Source organism: Bubalus bubalis, chromosome 7 (genome assembly GCF_019923935.1).
Source record: "Bubalus bubalis isolate 160015118507 breed Murrah chromosome 7, NDDB_SH_1, whole genome shotgun sequence".
Taxonomy (NCBI): Eukaryota; Metazoa; Chordata; class Mammalia; order Artiodactyla; family Bovidae; genus Bubalus; species Bubalus bubalis.
In genome coordinates, this window is record NC_059163.1 from 3,996,143 (window position 1) to 4,011,584 (window position 15,442).

Below are 15,442 nucleotides of genomic sequence, written 5' to 3' on the forward strand. Positions count from 1 at the left end.
GTCTCCTTAGAGGCAGGGGGACCTGGATGTGATTACGTTCAGAACTCTGAGATGGAGAGCTTATCTTGAATTATGCAAACGAACCTAATTGAATCACATGGGTCGTGAAAAGGGAGACCCTTTCCAAGCTATGGGTAGAAAAAGAGGGGAAACAGATGAGCCGGAGGAGGCAACACTGGTAGCTTGAAGATGGAGGGAGGGGCAACGAGCCAAGGAAGGCAGGCACCTCTAGAAACCAGGAAAGGCCAGGAAAAACAAAAAAAACTTTCTCTAAAGTCTCAGGAAAGGAAGTGAGCCCTAGTCACACCTTCGTGTTAGCCAGCGAGACCCATATCAGCCTTCCACCCTCCAGAAGTGCGCCCTAATAAATTTGTGTTGGTTTTGAGCCACGAATTTTCTGGTCACTGGTTACAGCAGCAAGAGAAAGCCAGGGCACCCAGGGCACCAGCCTGGCTGTTTACATGGGTTCTCCCAGTCCCTGGGCATCGCCAGCCTCTGCACTGTTGGCCACCTGCCTTTTTAAGATGTTTTTTAATGTGGACTGTTTTAATTCTTCATTGAATTTGTTACAACGGTGTTTCTGTGTTATGCTTTGGTTTTTTGGCCACAAGTTATGTGAGCTCTTAGCTCCCTAACTAGGGATCAAACCCGCACCCCCTACATTGGAAAGTGAAGTCGTAACCCCTGGACAGCCAGAGCAGTCCCTGGCCTACTCCCTTGACTGCCTTCTCCCCACTTCACTTGCCATTTTCTGCCTAGTGAACTCCTATTCATCCTTCAAAACCCATTTTCCAGGTCCCTCTGACGGGGCCTTGTGCTCTGGGGCTGGCCCGAGCACCACATGCCCTGAGGCTCAGCCGTGCCTCCCCGCACACACATGCAGAAGGCCGCCGTCTTGGGTTCCCTGCTCTCCCGCCAGCTGGCCAGATCGTGGGTGGCAAGTGCCGGTGCTCGGTTGATTCTGAATGTTTGGTGCCAAAGCGGAGCCTGACACATCGTAGCATCTCAGAAAGCAAGTTGCAAGTGACCTGACCGGGGCTTGGGTGGTCAGAGTCGGAGGCCTCCAGCCATTCGTGGAATTTGTTGAACAATAAGGAGGCTCCGACCTTGCTGCCAGAGCTTTACTTTAGCTGGAAGTACATTCGCACCAGCAGAGGAGGCATATTTATCTTATTTTCTTGTACCTACACAGCTCTTTCATTTCTCTGCCCCGAGTACAATCAGTTACAGCCTCAGAGACAAACCCTCCATACACTCAAGTACATGGCAGAATCCTGATAGCCTGTAATCCAACAGACAGGAAAGAAAGTCCCTGTTTAAAATACGTCCTAAGAAAATAATCAGCAACGTGGAATAACGTACATACGTTATTCCAAGGCCAAGAACACAGCTTTCTCTACATCTTTAGGTTAGCGAAAACTGAAAATGACGCAGATGTCTAAAAATGAGGATTTGGCTAAATAAATAATATCTCCTTCATCTGAGGCTACATTACACGGCCGCTAAAAATAGTGGTTTTGAAAATATGTGGGGGCATAGGAAAATGTTTAATACTGGGATTCAAAGTTTATAAAATGTGTATACGTTTGCATCTTAAAAAGACTGGTGAGAATTTTCATCTCAAACATTAACATTTGTTATCTCCTAAGGTGGCTTAACACAAGGGATTGTTCTTATGGTTCGTTGATGCCATAGTTTCTAAAATTTCTGTGATGAGCATGTGTTACCGCTTTTAAAAAATAAGATTTTTTTTAGGGAGAAGTTTCTGGAGATGAATTTAGCAACACCCTTATCAGTACTATCTTTAAGATGTTACTAAACCTTTATAAGGTTGAATGGCATTATACAGAACCCAGTTATAAGGAAACGTGAGGTGGTTACCACTGAATCCAGGAGCGGAGTTTTGTGGGTTTCAATCCAGCTCAGGAAACCCCTGATACTGAGATGATGGGAAACTCAGATCCCAAGAAGAGATGAGGAGGGATTATGGGGAGGGTCTGCAAGGGCCCAGAGGAGGGGCCTGACCCAGCCAGGGTTGGGGCTGGGGTGGGGGACAGGAGGCTGCTGCTGAGACGTGGGTGTGTGGGGGCTTGTGCCGAGGCCTGTGGGGAGGTGCCCCGACAGATGGACGAAGGTGGGGTTTGGGGGAGAACTCTACAAGAATCCGTGGTGTCAGGGACCCCCACAAGATGGTTCTGGTTTAAGTGCCGGCCACAGCAACAGAGCGTCCACTCAGCATTCACAGGCTGGCCCTCCCCACAGAGCATCTGTCTCCCGTCTCTCAAAAAAGCATCTGAGATGCTTCTGTGGGCCGGGCAGCCACGCTGTGGGCTCACCGTGTTTCAGGGTCGCCTGCGTGGGCCGGGCTGTCATTGGTGCCGTGAGGGAAGCCAGATGCCCCTGCCAGCCGTCAGAAAGCTAAATTTAGAGCCCACACCTGGCTCGTTCAGGGTCATCCTGCAGAACCTGGGAACCCGTCTGCCTTCCCCTCTGGTCTGCTCTTTCCCTGAGAAGTCTTCTGGAGCCCGAGGAAGGCCTATAGTAGCGGGGTCAGAGGAGCAGGACGCGGGAGAGGGAGAGAGAAAACCACAGCAGGCACGCGGCACGCAGGCGAGCCCAGGTGGGAAGGGGCTCCCTTGGGGTAGGTACCACACAGGGAGCTGGGACTCGGGCGTGACTGGGAGGCAGAAGGCCAGATGTTCCCATCACCTTCCAAGGCCAGCAGCGGCATTCTGGAGATGCAGGGACTTTTGCTCTGTCCTGTAGGTGGCCCTGGCGGACCCCGGCGGAGTGGATGCTAGGGAGGCTGAGGAGGAGCACACGGGAGACGCCACAGTGGCCACGGCAACACGGAAGGCCCTGTGTACGCAGAGCTGCCCTGGAAGAGCCAGGAGCCCATGATACCCAAGGACCGGGGCGGAATCTTCTTCCAGAAGTCTTCCCCAACTACCACTTCCTATGCTCAACAGAGTGGGGCGGTCCAGTGCCTCCCGGCTCTCTCAGCTCCATCACAGTGCGGGCTCCCTGGTTGTCACTTATCTGTTAGCCCTGCTACACTATGAATCTCGGGGGTCGTTGATCGCAGTGATTCAAACACAGAGCCTGGATGGGAGGATGTGTAGACGGATGATGGATGGGGGGGTGGAGGGAGGAGGCGCAGCTGGATAGACAGCGCGTGATGGACGGATGGTTGGATGCGTGATGGACGGGAGAGATGGCAAGGAGGAGGCCAGGGAGGTGGGGAAGAGAAGAGGCGGAAAAGAAGAGAAAGCCAGATGGCAGAGAATATGGTCAGCGCTAGTGACCAGCAGGGGTCCTCAGAGCTGGGACCCAGGACCTGCGGAAGGCCCGGCATTGGAGTCAAGACGGAGGAAGAAGAGGTTGGGGGACTGGGGACGCTGAGAGATTTCCTCAAAGTTCCTGTGACCTCTTGGCCACCCCAGATCTGTTTCGGAGCCTTTTACAGGCACCCCGAGGCCTCGGAGCCTGACCTCATCCAACTGTTGATCACAATTGAGTTACTTATTCGAGAGACTCAAGCCCTGGAAGCTTTCAAGTCAGCGCCTCCCTTGATCCCTATCGGGTCTGCGTCTTGTTTAAATCAAACTCAGGTCTCCATGGTGATGTTAAGTAAACACATAGAGAGAGACTGTTGGGGGGAGGGAGTCACAGCCAATGGAAAGGCAGCTGGATGCGTCAGGGGAAGAGATGGAGGAAGGAAGCCCCCTCTGACACCTCCCAGGCGCCATGTGTTGCACACGTAAGATCTGTTCATCCTCACGTCAAAACCGCGAGGTCTACGCCGTCAGACTCAGGGTATAGACAAGGCCCGGGGTGGGGGTGGGGGGAGCCACAAAGCAGGGAAGGTGCAGAGACAGACGGAATCCAGATCTGTCTGGGGGCACAGACCACCCGGCCTAGAGCACCTGCAGTCAGCCACAGAGCAGCCCATCACTGTCTAAGACTTTCTCTCTAAAATAAGGCCCGCTCTTCCTGCCCACAAAGAGCAAGCCTTGCCACCTGTTTAACAATCCCTGCAGACACTTAGCACATCCACCTGTAAGGACCCTAACAGCACAGCAGCGCTTTGTCTGCCTGGACATTTAAGGCCCCGAAGACACAGGCTTCGATGCTGGGGACTGCCCGTGGGCTTCCGGAACACTCTGGATTCAGCCTGGCTGTGTCCACCTCACCCTCAGGACAGTCCAGCTGGGAGGACGTCCCTGTCCCCAGCTATCATCTGTCTCCGCAGAAAAGGACCCTGACGCTCCTTTACATTAGTATGTATCAAGAGGTTGTCGTCCAGCTTGATGGCTCAGATTTTCTAAACTCTGCATCCTCAACACATAACCCCCAAATTCTCAATCTTAAAAAATGGAGGGAGAGAGGTATCCTAGGAACACAGAACCCAATCTGTTCGAAGCAGAATGGCATCAAAATCCAGTAGCATTGCAGGGAGGCAGATGTGGTCTGGAAACCTCAAAGACAGCTCATCTGGAAAAGAAGGCCTGTACAGTCGCTTCCCAAAGCTTGTTCCATGGAAAACCAACCCCAGGAAATGCTCAGAGGAGCCAGAGCAAAATTAAACTTAAACTGCATAAAACATTTAAACAAGCAAAATTAATTGAAGCAAGTAAAAATTAAAATAACATTTTAAATTAAACAATTTTTTTTTTAATGAAAGCTCATGGAATCAGATGGGATTGGAGAAATGCCACATGACCTTCTCCTGGAGACGTACGGTGCCCAGTGCTGTGTTAGACTCTAATGTGTTCTTCTGCAAAGAAGCCTGATCTGTTTTCTTCCATCCGAGTATATTTGCCTGGCTTGTGACCATACAACATATATTTTCTGGAAGGATCGATGTGCACCTGTTGTACTTTTGAGTGTCATTGAGCAAACAAGTCCCTTCATTCCCCTCCCCTCCCCCACTGGTGCTGGGTTGGACTTGCATCGGCCGATGGAATTTAGCAACTGTGAGTAGCAGAAGCCTTAAGTGTGCTTAGAGGGGTGCTTGCCTCTCTCGCTCCCCTGTCAGTGCATGGGGTCCTGATGGCCTCTGGCCGGTCAGCTGGGGTCCCACACATAGGCACCAGAGCCAAGCCTGCCAACCTCAGCTCAGGGGGAGCAGTCCGGCCACCCCAGCCTACAGCAAACAAACCAGTCACCCCAGGGCGTGAGAAGGAGCCTGCCGGTGCCACCGAGTTTGGGGTGACTCGTTACACAGCACCACTGCACTGCAGCTGAGGAATACACCAGCCCACAGAGACACTCTCCTAAGAATGGCGCTTCTAAGAATCGCGTATTTCGAAATATGACTTAGAAGAACACTCTTGGGAGGACACATTCTTAGAAAGTGCCGGGAAAGAATAAATGACGATCGTAGGAGCTCAGGACACAGTTAGAGGATACCCATCTCAACATTAAGAGTCAGGAAAGGACTTGGGCTATTTGCAGCAGAGAGGCAGGGGTGAAGAAGGAATTTAGCAATAGAAAAAAGATGCCCACGAAATACAACAGCTAAATCCCAGAGGAGGGGCCTCGAACAGTCAATAAGATACAATAAAAGAAAGTATGTTTCATTCCACGAAAAATCACACAATTACAAGATAGGATAACACTCTAACGTTCTAAGGTCCACTTGAATGCAGACATACAAAGTCTGATGATTCCAGAGACGCAAGGCAGGAGTCACTCTGCAGACAGACTCACAAAGGAAAGAGGAAGGTGGAGACACGAGCAGACACACTCCGCAACCCTGATGGGAACAGTGGAGCCTGGGGACGAAAACTCTCACACTCCACAGCAGGGGAAGGCGTGGCTCAGCCAGCTTACAGGGCTTACAGGGCTGCAGGGATGAATGACCAAAACCAAGGCGTGAGCATCAGTCACGTTTCTAAAGGCAGCATGATCCCATCTGCGCTAATTTGTAAATCACACTAAACCCTAGGACACATTGGTTGTGGATAGACACATACGTGTGTACTTAACACATGACACCCCCATGGGGATGACTTCTGGGGTGGGGGATGGCGGGCATGGGGGAGGTGGAAGGAAGGAGGGGAGAGCTGGGCTGGATCAGAACCTGGAAGAGTGTGTTCATTTAAGAGATGGAGAGCCCAGGAAGAGAAAAATTAACATCTGTTACGGATGGGGAGCCTGTGTTGGGCTAGACTGCAGTCTGCTGCAATAACAGCTGAAGCCCCAAACTTCAGTGGCTTAAGCCGCATTACTCCTGCTCATGGACCACTGGTTCAGATAAATGACGTGACCCCACAATAACCAAACGGGAGGCCAGGGGAGGGAGAAACGCTTGGATTATTTGGTGAGCACGGGCTTGTCTCTGGCACGTGGGTACTCAGGCAGCTGGCACACCACATTCCACACCTTCTGTGTCCGTTCAAGATTTCAGGATTAAAGTGAAGACGGAGGAAGAGAATCACCCTCCCCCTCCCCCTACCGGGTGCAGAGAGCTGACTCATTGGAAAAGACCCTGATGCTGGAAAGATTGAAGGCAGGAAAAGGGGACGACAGAGGATGAGATGGATGGATGGCATCACCGACTCAATGGACATGAGTTTGAGCAAACTCAGGGAGATACTGGAGGACAGAGGAGCCTGGCATGCTACAGTCCGTGGGGTCGCAAAGAGTCAGACATGACTGAGCGACTGAACAACAACAACAATCCCTAACAAAAGGGTGGGGTTCCACCAAGTCACTCAGAGAAAACTCGAGACCCCAATATTCCCACTCCAGTATTCCCGAGGTTGCCCCTACTAAAAGTCCTGCCCAAGGTCACATGTCAGGGTGCAAGGGCAGGGCTGGCAAGGCCTCCACACTGTCCAGGCAGTGTGTGAACGGTGCCGTGGGCTGGGGCTACATGACAGCAGAGGGAAGCAGAGCGTGGAGAGTGAGCCAAGGTCTGCTTTCTCCCTGGCTCAGGACTCCCCCAGCCCCTCTCACTCCATCTGATGGCATCTGGGCCAGCTCTGTGCTCCTCGCTCCCACCCTACCTGCTGGGATGACCTCTTAGGCCTGAAGGGTCTTCCTGGTCTCAGCAGTGTTTCCCAAGGACCACATCACCATATGTCCATCCATGCATCCATCTGTCATCTGTCGATCCGTCTCTCTGTCCTCCCAGTCATATGTTTATCTGTACATCTGTCCCTCCCTCCATCCATCCATCCATCCATCTGTATATCCATCTACCCATCCATTCATCCATCTACTCATCTATATATCCATCCACCCATCCACACATCTATATATCCATCCATCCACCCACCCATCCACCTGCCTGTGTATTCATCCATCCATCCACCCATCCACCCATCTATATATCCATCATCCACTCATCCACCCATCTATATACCCACCCATCCATCCACCCATCCATCCACCCATCTATATATCCATCCATCCATCTACCCATCCACCCATCTATATATCCACCCATCCACCCACCCATCTGTATATCCATCCATCCACCCACCCATCCACCCATCGGTATATCCATCCACCCATTCACTCATCAGCATACCCATCCATCCATCCCTCCATTCACCCATCTGCATATCCATCCATTCACCCACCCATCCACCCATCTGTATATCCATCCACCCATCCACTCATCTGCATACCCATCCATCCCTCCATCCACCCATCTGCATATCCATCCATCCATCCCTCCATCCACCCATACACCCAATGCCCAACATCACCTTCTGTACCAGATCTGATCTAGGTTCTGGGCATTGGGAAATAATTGCAGTGGACCCTGCTGGTCTCCATCCTCAACCTGTGTATGTTCTGGCAGCCAGGGGTCGAAGGGGGCACCATACCATACACAGGGGACAAATCATTCACAGGAACCCCCCACCCTCCAGGAGAGATGTGATAAAGAGTGCCGGGGGCTGCATTATGCTGAGCAGTGGGGCAGCTTCTTTGAGGAAAAGAGGTTTACACTGAGATGAAACGTCCACGAGGAGCCAATACCTGAGGGTAGGCATCAAGGGCACAGCATGCAGGTGCTACGGAAGGGACGGACCATACACGATGGTCAAGGTTCAGCAGCAGGCTGGGTGGCCGGAGACCGAGGAGTGAGGTGAGAGTGGAGGAGCGGGTAGGGGGCGGGATGGGAGCCAGGGGCACAGGATCCCCACAGAGGGTGGGGCTCGGGAGCTGGTCCAGGTGCCCTGGGAAGCCAGCGGCATGCTGAGCCTCACTCTTGTCAGCCCAACCCCCGGCTACTCAAAGTGTCGTCCCTGGAGCAGCAGCCTGGGCCACACCTGGAAACCTGGTGGACACGCAGAGCAGGGAAGCCTGAGCACACCTGCTCTGGAGCGGCCTTTCCTGAGGCTGGTCTCCCCTGGGGCACTTCTGAGAGATCCCACACTGAGTCCACATCTGCCAAGGCAGGGTGGTAGGTTTTAAGAGCTTTTCAAGTGACTCTTATGTACCTCCTGCTAAGGACTCGCCATCTACACATTGGCCGCTGCTCAGCTCTTGAGGGCTTGCATCCACCTTGTTGGAAACATTTATGAAGCCGCTGAGCCCCACTGGCCATTTGGGATCCAGCTTCGGAGACCCCAAACAGGTGTCTCAGGACCCCTGCCTGGGTGGCTGGCAGCAACCTGGGCTCTTGAGACTCTGGGCCCTGCAGCTTCCCAGAGATGCCCAGAGATGCAGGCCATGGGCACTCTCCAGGGGGCTACGTACGGATCATTTTGTCCTAGAGTTTGTATTTCCAGGACTGTCTATCCTGACCTTAACGTCGTCACAGGCTGTCATGGAGGAAACAAACTGCACACCGGGCTTTAGGTGCCCCGTGAGCGCTTATGTTCTTCTGCACCTGACCCCAGGTTTTGGCCCTGCCCACTGAACTCACCGGCCCGGGCTCAGACAGGGTACCAGGATACACGAGTGTCAGGCGTGGCGGCCGCCAGGGCGAGTGGGCAGGACCAGACGTGGGCGTGTGTGCATGCCACGTGCCTCAGGCCTCACAAGGAGAGGGGTCTGGGGGGCAGCAGTGGGGAGAGCTGGGAAGGGCTGCTGGGACCGCCGAGCACAGAGCGGCCGGAGGGGAGGGTGGCCGAGGGAACAGGACCACAGGGCGCTGCTGTGAGAGCCACGGGGGAGGCCGGATCCGGGCAGTGGCCACGCAGCTTCGTGGTGGATGTGTCCTGGCCTGAGCGGGAGCATCAGAAAGGTGTGCGTGCTGAGTCACTTCAGTCGTGTCCAGCCCTTTGCCACCCTACGGACTGTAGCCCACCAGGCTCCTCTGTCCATGAGATTCTCCAGGCAAGAACACTGGAGTGGGTTGCCATGCCCTCCTCCAGGGGATCTTCCCCACCCAGGGACCGAACCCTTATCTCTTAGTCTCCTGCACTGGCAGGCGGATTCTTTACCACTAGCGCTTCCGTTCACATCCAAACCCCCTGAGGCCGCATGCAACCTTATTTGGAACAAGGCCTTTGCAGATGTAATGAAGTTACAGAGCTCGAGATGAGCTCACCCTGGATCACCCGGGTGGGCCTCAAATCCAAAGATAAGTGTCCTTATAAGGAACACATGGAGGAGCGACATGGAGGAGGCCATGTGAAGATGGAGGCAGAGACTGGAGAGACGTGACCGCTAAGAAGGCCCCCGGCCCCCAGCCCCCAGTCCCCAGGAGCTGGAAGAGGCAGGAAGGATTCTCCCCAGTGCCTCCAGAGGGAGGCAAGCCCTGCTGGCATCTCTATTTCAGACTACTGGGCCATAGGATGGTGGGAGAACATTCTTCTGGTTTTAAGCCCCTAGACTTTGGTCCTTTGCCCCAGCACCCCGGGACACTTGCAGAGATTAGACAGGTAGGCCAGGGCAGGGTCAGCTGGCTCCTCTAGTTACCACTCACCTCCAGATGGTCCAGGAGGGGAGGTAGACCAGCTCTATGCTTGTCCAACCCCTGAGGCCAATCAGCAGCTTTCTTGGGGGAAGGGCTCCCATGCTCCCCCCGCCTCCTGGCTGAGAGGCTGAGCAGAGAACAGTGCCCACGCAGAAGGAAGGGGCAGAGGGCTGGATCCTCAAAACCAGCCAGGGAGACAGGGAGAGACACTCCCGCCATGTGGCCCACAAAAGGCAGGACAATTAAAATTGCATCCAGCTTAGATTTCAGAGAGTCATTTCCAAACTGTAAATACCACATCTGTCAGTAAAAATGTATCGAGATTACACAGGAGAATTCTTGGGAGTCTGGGTGCACCTTCAATAAATGTGTCATTAATAACCCCACTGAAGACATTTTGCCAGACAGCAGCACCCCGAACCGCCCTCCACGTGTGCCCTTAACAGCAGACAGAGGGCGGGTGACATCCTTACCGAGGGCCGATGGCAGTGTCTCCCCTTCTAAACAAGCTTGCACAGTCTCAACACGGGGGACGTGAGCAGGTGATGCTCGCAAGAGAAAACGCAATTAAACCCAGAAACCACTCGCCCTCGCTAAGGGTATGGAAACGACACTGCCTCCCTCTGGGCCGGTAGGTTAGCAAGTTCTAGAAACGCTCTCAGCCTGAAGGTGGCCAGGAGACAGGGCGCTGCCCCACGGGGAGGGTTGCGTGCCTCCTGGAGAAGAATTCGGTGCTGCCGCATGCCAGCCGTGAATCTGCTCAGACCGTCTGGCTCAGAAATGGAACTCCCTAAGACACTTCCCAGGGAACAAAGCAGAATGGAAAGCGACATGCCGGAATGCCTCATGACCGCAGCAGGCCTAGGAGCTGTGTGAATGGCGTGAAAGTGTTGGTTGCTCAGTAGTGTCTGACTCTTTGTGACCCCATGGACTGCAGCCCACCAGGCTCCTCTGTCCACGGGATTCTCCAGGCAAGAATATAGTGCAGTGGGTTGCCATGCCCTTCTTCAGGGGATCCTCCCAACAAAGAGATCGAACCCAGGTCTCCTGCATTTCAGCGAGATTCTTTACTATCTGAGCCACAAGGGAGGCAGGGCTAGGAGTTAGAACAAATCAATCCTGGGGTGAATGCACAGCCATAAAAAATAATCATGTGGCCCGTGATACCGCACAGAAAAACGGGGAACTCCTTGCCTGTGTGAGAGAGACAAGGTGCGCAACATGACTCTGCGTCTCACGGTACAGCAGTCTCAGCACAAGAGAGATGAGATGAACACAGAAATGAGGCCTGACAGGTGGGGATGTGGATGAACTTTCTGGAAATGACTGATGCTTCTGCATGTATTTTTAATAAAGGAGAGGAAACGTCTGAGTCTAGAGACTGATGAGAAAAGAATGTGGAAAATTAAAATCTGTTGATTTGCTTCGGAGGAAAACTAAATTTAGACTGCGTGCTGTTCTGGGGACGATTCGTATGCAGTCTCCCTCAGTCCTCACGATTTCCCATCCAGGGATGTTTCCACTTTACAGACAAGGAGACGGAAGCTCTTGAGAGGAAAAAGAGCTCCCTGTGGAGATCCTCTGAGGTGGGTGGTTTGTCTTCCTTGAGACAAGTTGGGACCGGGAACCCTTTGCGGCAGAACTTTCACCTGGACAAACGTCTCCTCGAGCAACAGAATACAAAGAGATACAAGGGACTAAAATCTGCTGCGTGCATGCACTGTTGGAGCAAATTCTGGACAACAAGATTCACAAAGACCAAAACCCCAACTGCCATGTCTGAAGCCACGTTGTTCTTTAGTCGCTCAGTCCTATCCGACTCTTCGTGACCCCATGGACTGTAGCCCACCAGGCTCCTCTGTCCTGGAATTCTCTAGGCAAGAGTACTGGAGTGGGGTTGCCATTTCCTTCTCCAGGGGATTTTCCCAACCCAGGGATTGAACCCGCATCTCCTGCATTGCAGGTGGATTCTTTACTGCTGAGTCAACCAGAGAAGCCATATCTGAAGAGCCAGGAGCAAAAAGAGGTTTTCGGGAGCAAAACAGGGTACTGCACCTGACCTCTGCACTCAACACCGCCAACAGGTGGGCAAACCGCCTAAGCCAGCCCTCCTGCCCGACCCTCAGACACAGCCCTAGCCTCACCCCATTTAAGGAACCAGCTTGGCCCCCCTCAGGGAGCGAGCAAAGGAACCTGTTACTTGATCTCACTCCCTCCTGCTGCAGCAGGGACCCCAGTAAAGCCTTGCCTGAATGTATAGTCTGGCCTCTTGGACTTCAGTCGCTCAGTCATATCCAACTCTTTGGACCCCATGGACTGCAGCACACCAGGCTTCCCTGCCCTTTACTATCTCCCAGAGTTTGCTTAAACTCATGTCCATTGAGTCGATGATGCCATCCAACCATCTCATCCTCTGCTGCCCCCTTCTCCTCCTGCCTTCAGTCTTTCCCAGCATCAGGATCTTTTCCAATGAGTTCTTCACATCAGGTGGCCAAAGTATTGGAGCTTCAGCTTCAGCATCAGTCCTTCCAAAGATTAAGGAGGCCAGGAACCCTGTTTGGTAACAGCCTGGCTTCCCTACCTGTATATGAAGAATTCTGAGTCTTGAGGCCACACTGGAGGGCTAGCCAAGGTCATTTCCACCTCCACGAAGCCCCCATGAAGACTTGCCACAAATGTTAATTCCACCCAGCAACTCTGTGGGAAGCAGCACAATGACCCCAGGAAGGACTGCTGGCTACTCAAGCTACACTCACAATAACCTCACCTCCTCTGTCCCGGCTTGTGAAGATGCTGCAGGAGCAGACAGAACCCAGCTCCCACACTCCAGGGAATTAACAAACATTCATGGAGACCTGGCCTGACAGGCAGGGGCTGGGGACCGAGTTAACTTAGTAGAAGGACTCTGCTTGGAGCTAGAGAGGACAAGCGCCTCTCTCTACTTTGCAGCCAAGGGGACCTGTCCTTGGACCATCCACCTGGCCGGGGGGAGCCCTCCAGGAGCCGGCCCTTCTCAAGGAGCCTGGCCCGGAAACCAGTGCCCAAATGAGAACTTTTAAAGGGCAACCAATGAGATTTCACTGCAGCTTTAAAGCTCACGCCACTCTCCGCTCTCATCCCAAACAATGAACAAACAGCCTTATCTACCCCCGGAGGAGCATTTCTGAAAGCAGGTTCCTTGCTGGATGAGGTGCTTCGAGGCACGAAATTGAAACGTCCCAACACATAAAGAAGAGGGGATCCTGGCTACAAAGCATTGTGGCAGGCTCCTTATCCTGAGACTGGCGTGGAATTGGAAAGCAGGCTGGCGAGTCTGGGAGGCAAATCTGGGGCTGAAAGGGGTGGGTTCGGAAAGGCTCTTCTGCTGGAAAAGGGAAGGAAAATGCACGGCTGCCCACTCCCCACATCAGCACCAGGGCGACCACGCCCACACAAGGCCACCCTGCTCCTCATCTGGCAAAGGACGCAGCCAACTCAGGGGTCATTTCAGCAACTTCCAGGAGCATCAGGGCAATTCCTCGGTAAGAACCAACTAGGAATCAATCATGAGGCCCCTTCGCTAAAAGCAAAGCCAGAGGCCGACAGGAAATCAACTCAAGGTGGCGACATGCATGTCAGGAGTCCTGATCAGCAGGTTTCTGTGTTTTTAATAGATTTCAAATACAAAAAAAAAAAGAATTAATTATTACTTGAGAAACATGTCTTGGAAAGCAAAATGATTCAACACGCAGAGAATGTGAAAATATCGAGTGGTGCCCCCAGGACACAGCATCCTCACCTGAGAGATGCACTGAAACCCCAGCCCACGACGCTGGGACCCTTCCTTCCCCTTCCAGGGAGCTTGCATGTTAAGTCACTTCAGTCCCACTCTGCGACCCCATGGATTGTAGCCCGTCAGCCTCCTCTGTCCATGGGATTCTCCAGGCAAGAACACTCGAGTGCGTTGCCATGCCGCAGACACAAATACAAAGCTGATCATAACCCAAATGACATCTCCAGGCCTCCTCCTCACCCACCTCCTTGAAACCTTCAAAGAGGCCGCCTAACTCTTGGATTGAACTCACATTTCACATACAGACAGATAGCGCCCATCGGCAGTGGTGGGTTCTTTATTTTCCAAGCTCTTGGACTGAGCCAGAGAGAAAGACCCCCGGACCGTGAGGATAATTGGCGTGTCTGGGGGACTCCGGGAGCTGTGTCGGAAGCTCGGAGCACAAGCAGAGGAAATTGTGCACTGACCTGAATTCACAAGGCAGCCCCCCTTCCCCCAGGGAGGACGACAGCAGGGGGAAGGAGCACAGACAGAAAGGGAAGAAAGCAAAGACACCCTCCAACGCCTGTCTGTGCTGCAGCCCGTCGTGCGCCGCTGACGGGACTCCTAACTGGCCTTCACCTTCTCCTACACGCATTTTCCAGCGGAAGGGAAGTCGAGAGGCCTCCAGCGAGAGGAGGCTGCTCCAGCCCGCCCCCAGGATCTCAGCCCCAGCCTTGGAGACGCGCAGGTACCGGAGGAGATGAGGCCCGCCCTCGGGCTGACTTACCGCCACAGAGAACTTTCCAGAACCTTCCCCATGTCTGCGTGGTAATACTTGGTCAGGATCAAGATCACCTGTGATGGCAACAGAGATAAAGGCAGAGATCAGGGGCTTTCAGGGTTCTCGACAGGGTGGGGTATGATGACCCTCCCCTACCCAGGATGGGGTGGGGGGGCTCTTCCCATGAGTCCCAGATGCCAAGCCCCAGAGCACTCAGACCCCATGCTGGTTTCTGCTCCAAAAAGTCACTCTGCACTTCACAATGACTCTCGGAACGTCCCATGCTGGTGAGGTCCACCCAGCGGTATATGCCACTCAGCAGGAATCTCCCCAGCTCAGCCCTGGACTGTCTCAGACTGTGGCCCCAGGGAGCCGAGGAGAAGGTGGTCCCAGTGAGCAGGAACGTATCGGGTGAGGCTTTGTAAGAGTGGCGTTGTCCCCACCCACGCCTTCGAGAACAAGAAGGCGGCCAGAAAGAGCAGCTGGGGGCTTCAGGCAAGGCTAGGGCAGCCCTGAAGTATGTGCTGTTATTAACGTTCCCCGGAGCGGCAGCCGATGGCAGAGCCGATGACAGCGGGTTGGGAAGGCGGGCAGGGACAGCTGGGACCTGGGGGGGCATGGGGGGTGGGGAGGAGGCGGGCACGAATCATCAAAGGCACACACGATTTTTGTCGTTGGTGTTAAACTGTTCACCACACACACTGGGCCCTAACTTAACAAAGCGTCTCCGTTCCAGGCCTGTGCAGAAAATACAGCTGTTTATAAAAATGAAAATAAATGCACATAAGCAGCCAAAAGTTCCCCATCCCCCCAGCCCCAGAATGTATGAACAGCAAGGTAACAAGACTTCATTCACCTGCCGGGCGAGAAAGGGGCCCCCTCTCCCCAATTACTTCACAAGCCTCTGCATTTCCACGTACGTCAAATTTCATTTCACTCACTGCCAGACCCTATTAGCAGCTCCTAACATTTCCGTTGCCATGGGAGCCCCGGGAGGTGAAGCGGGACCAGCCCCCGGGGGCCC

The 15,442-nt window shown here is 53.5% G+C and overlaps 1 protein-coding gene across 2 annotated transcripts in view; it reads right to left on the reverse strand.

The window, feature by feature from the left end:
• SORCS2 (sortilin related VPS10 domain containing receptor 2) overlaps positions 1-15,442 on the reverse strand; it is a 489,049-nt gene that overhangs the window by 294,008 nt on the left and 179,599 nt on the right. For both annotated transcript variants that reach the window (XM_045166262.1, XM_045166261.1), the window contains exon 2: positions 14,425-14,492. In XM_045166262.1, the coding sequence (XP_045022197.1) occupies positions 14,425-14,492 (68 nt within the window). The remainder of the gene's footprint in view (positions 1-14,424; positions 14,493-15,442) is intronic.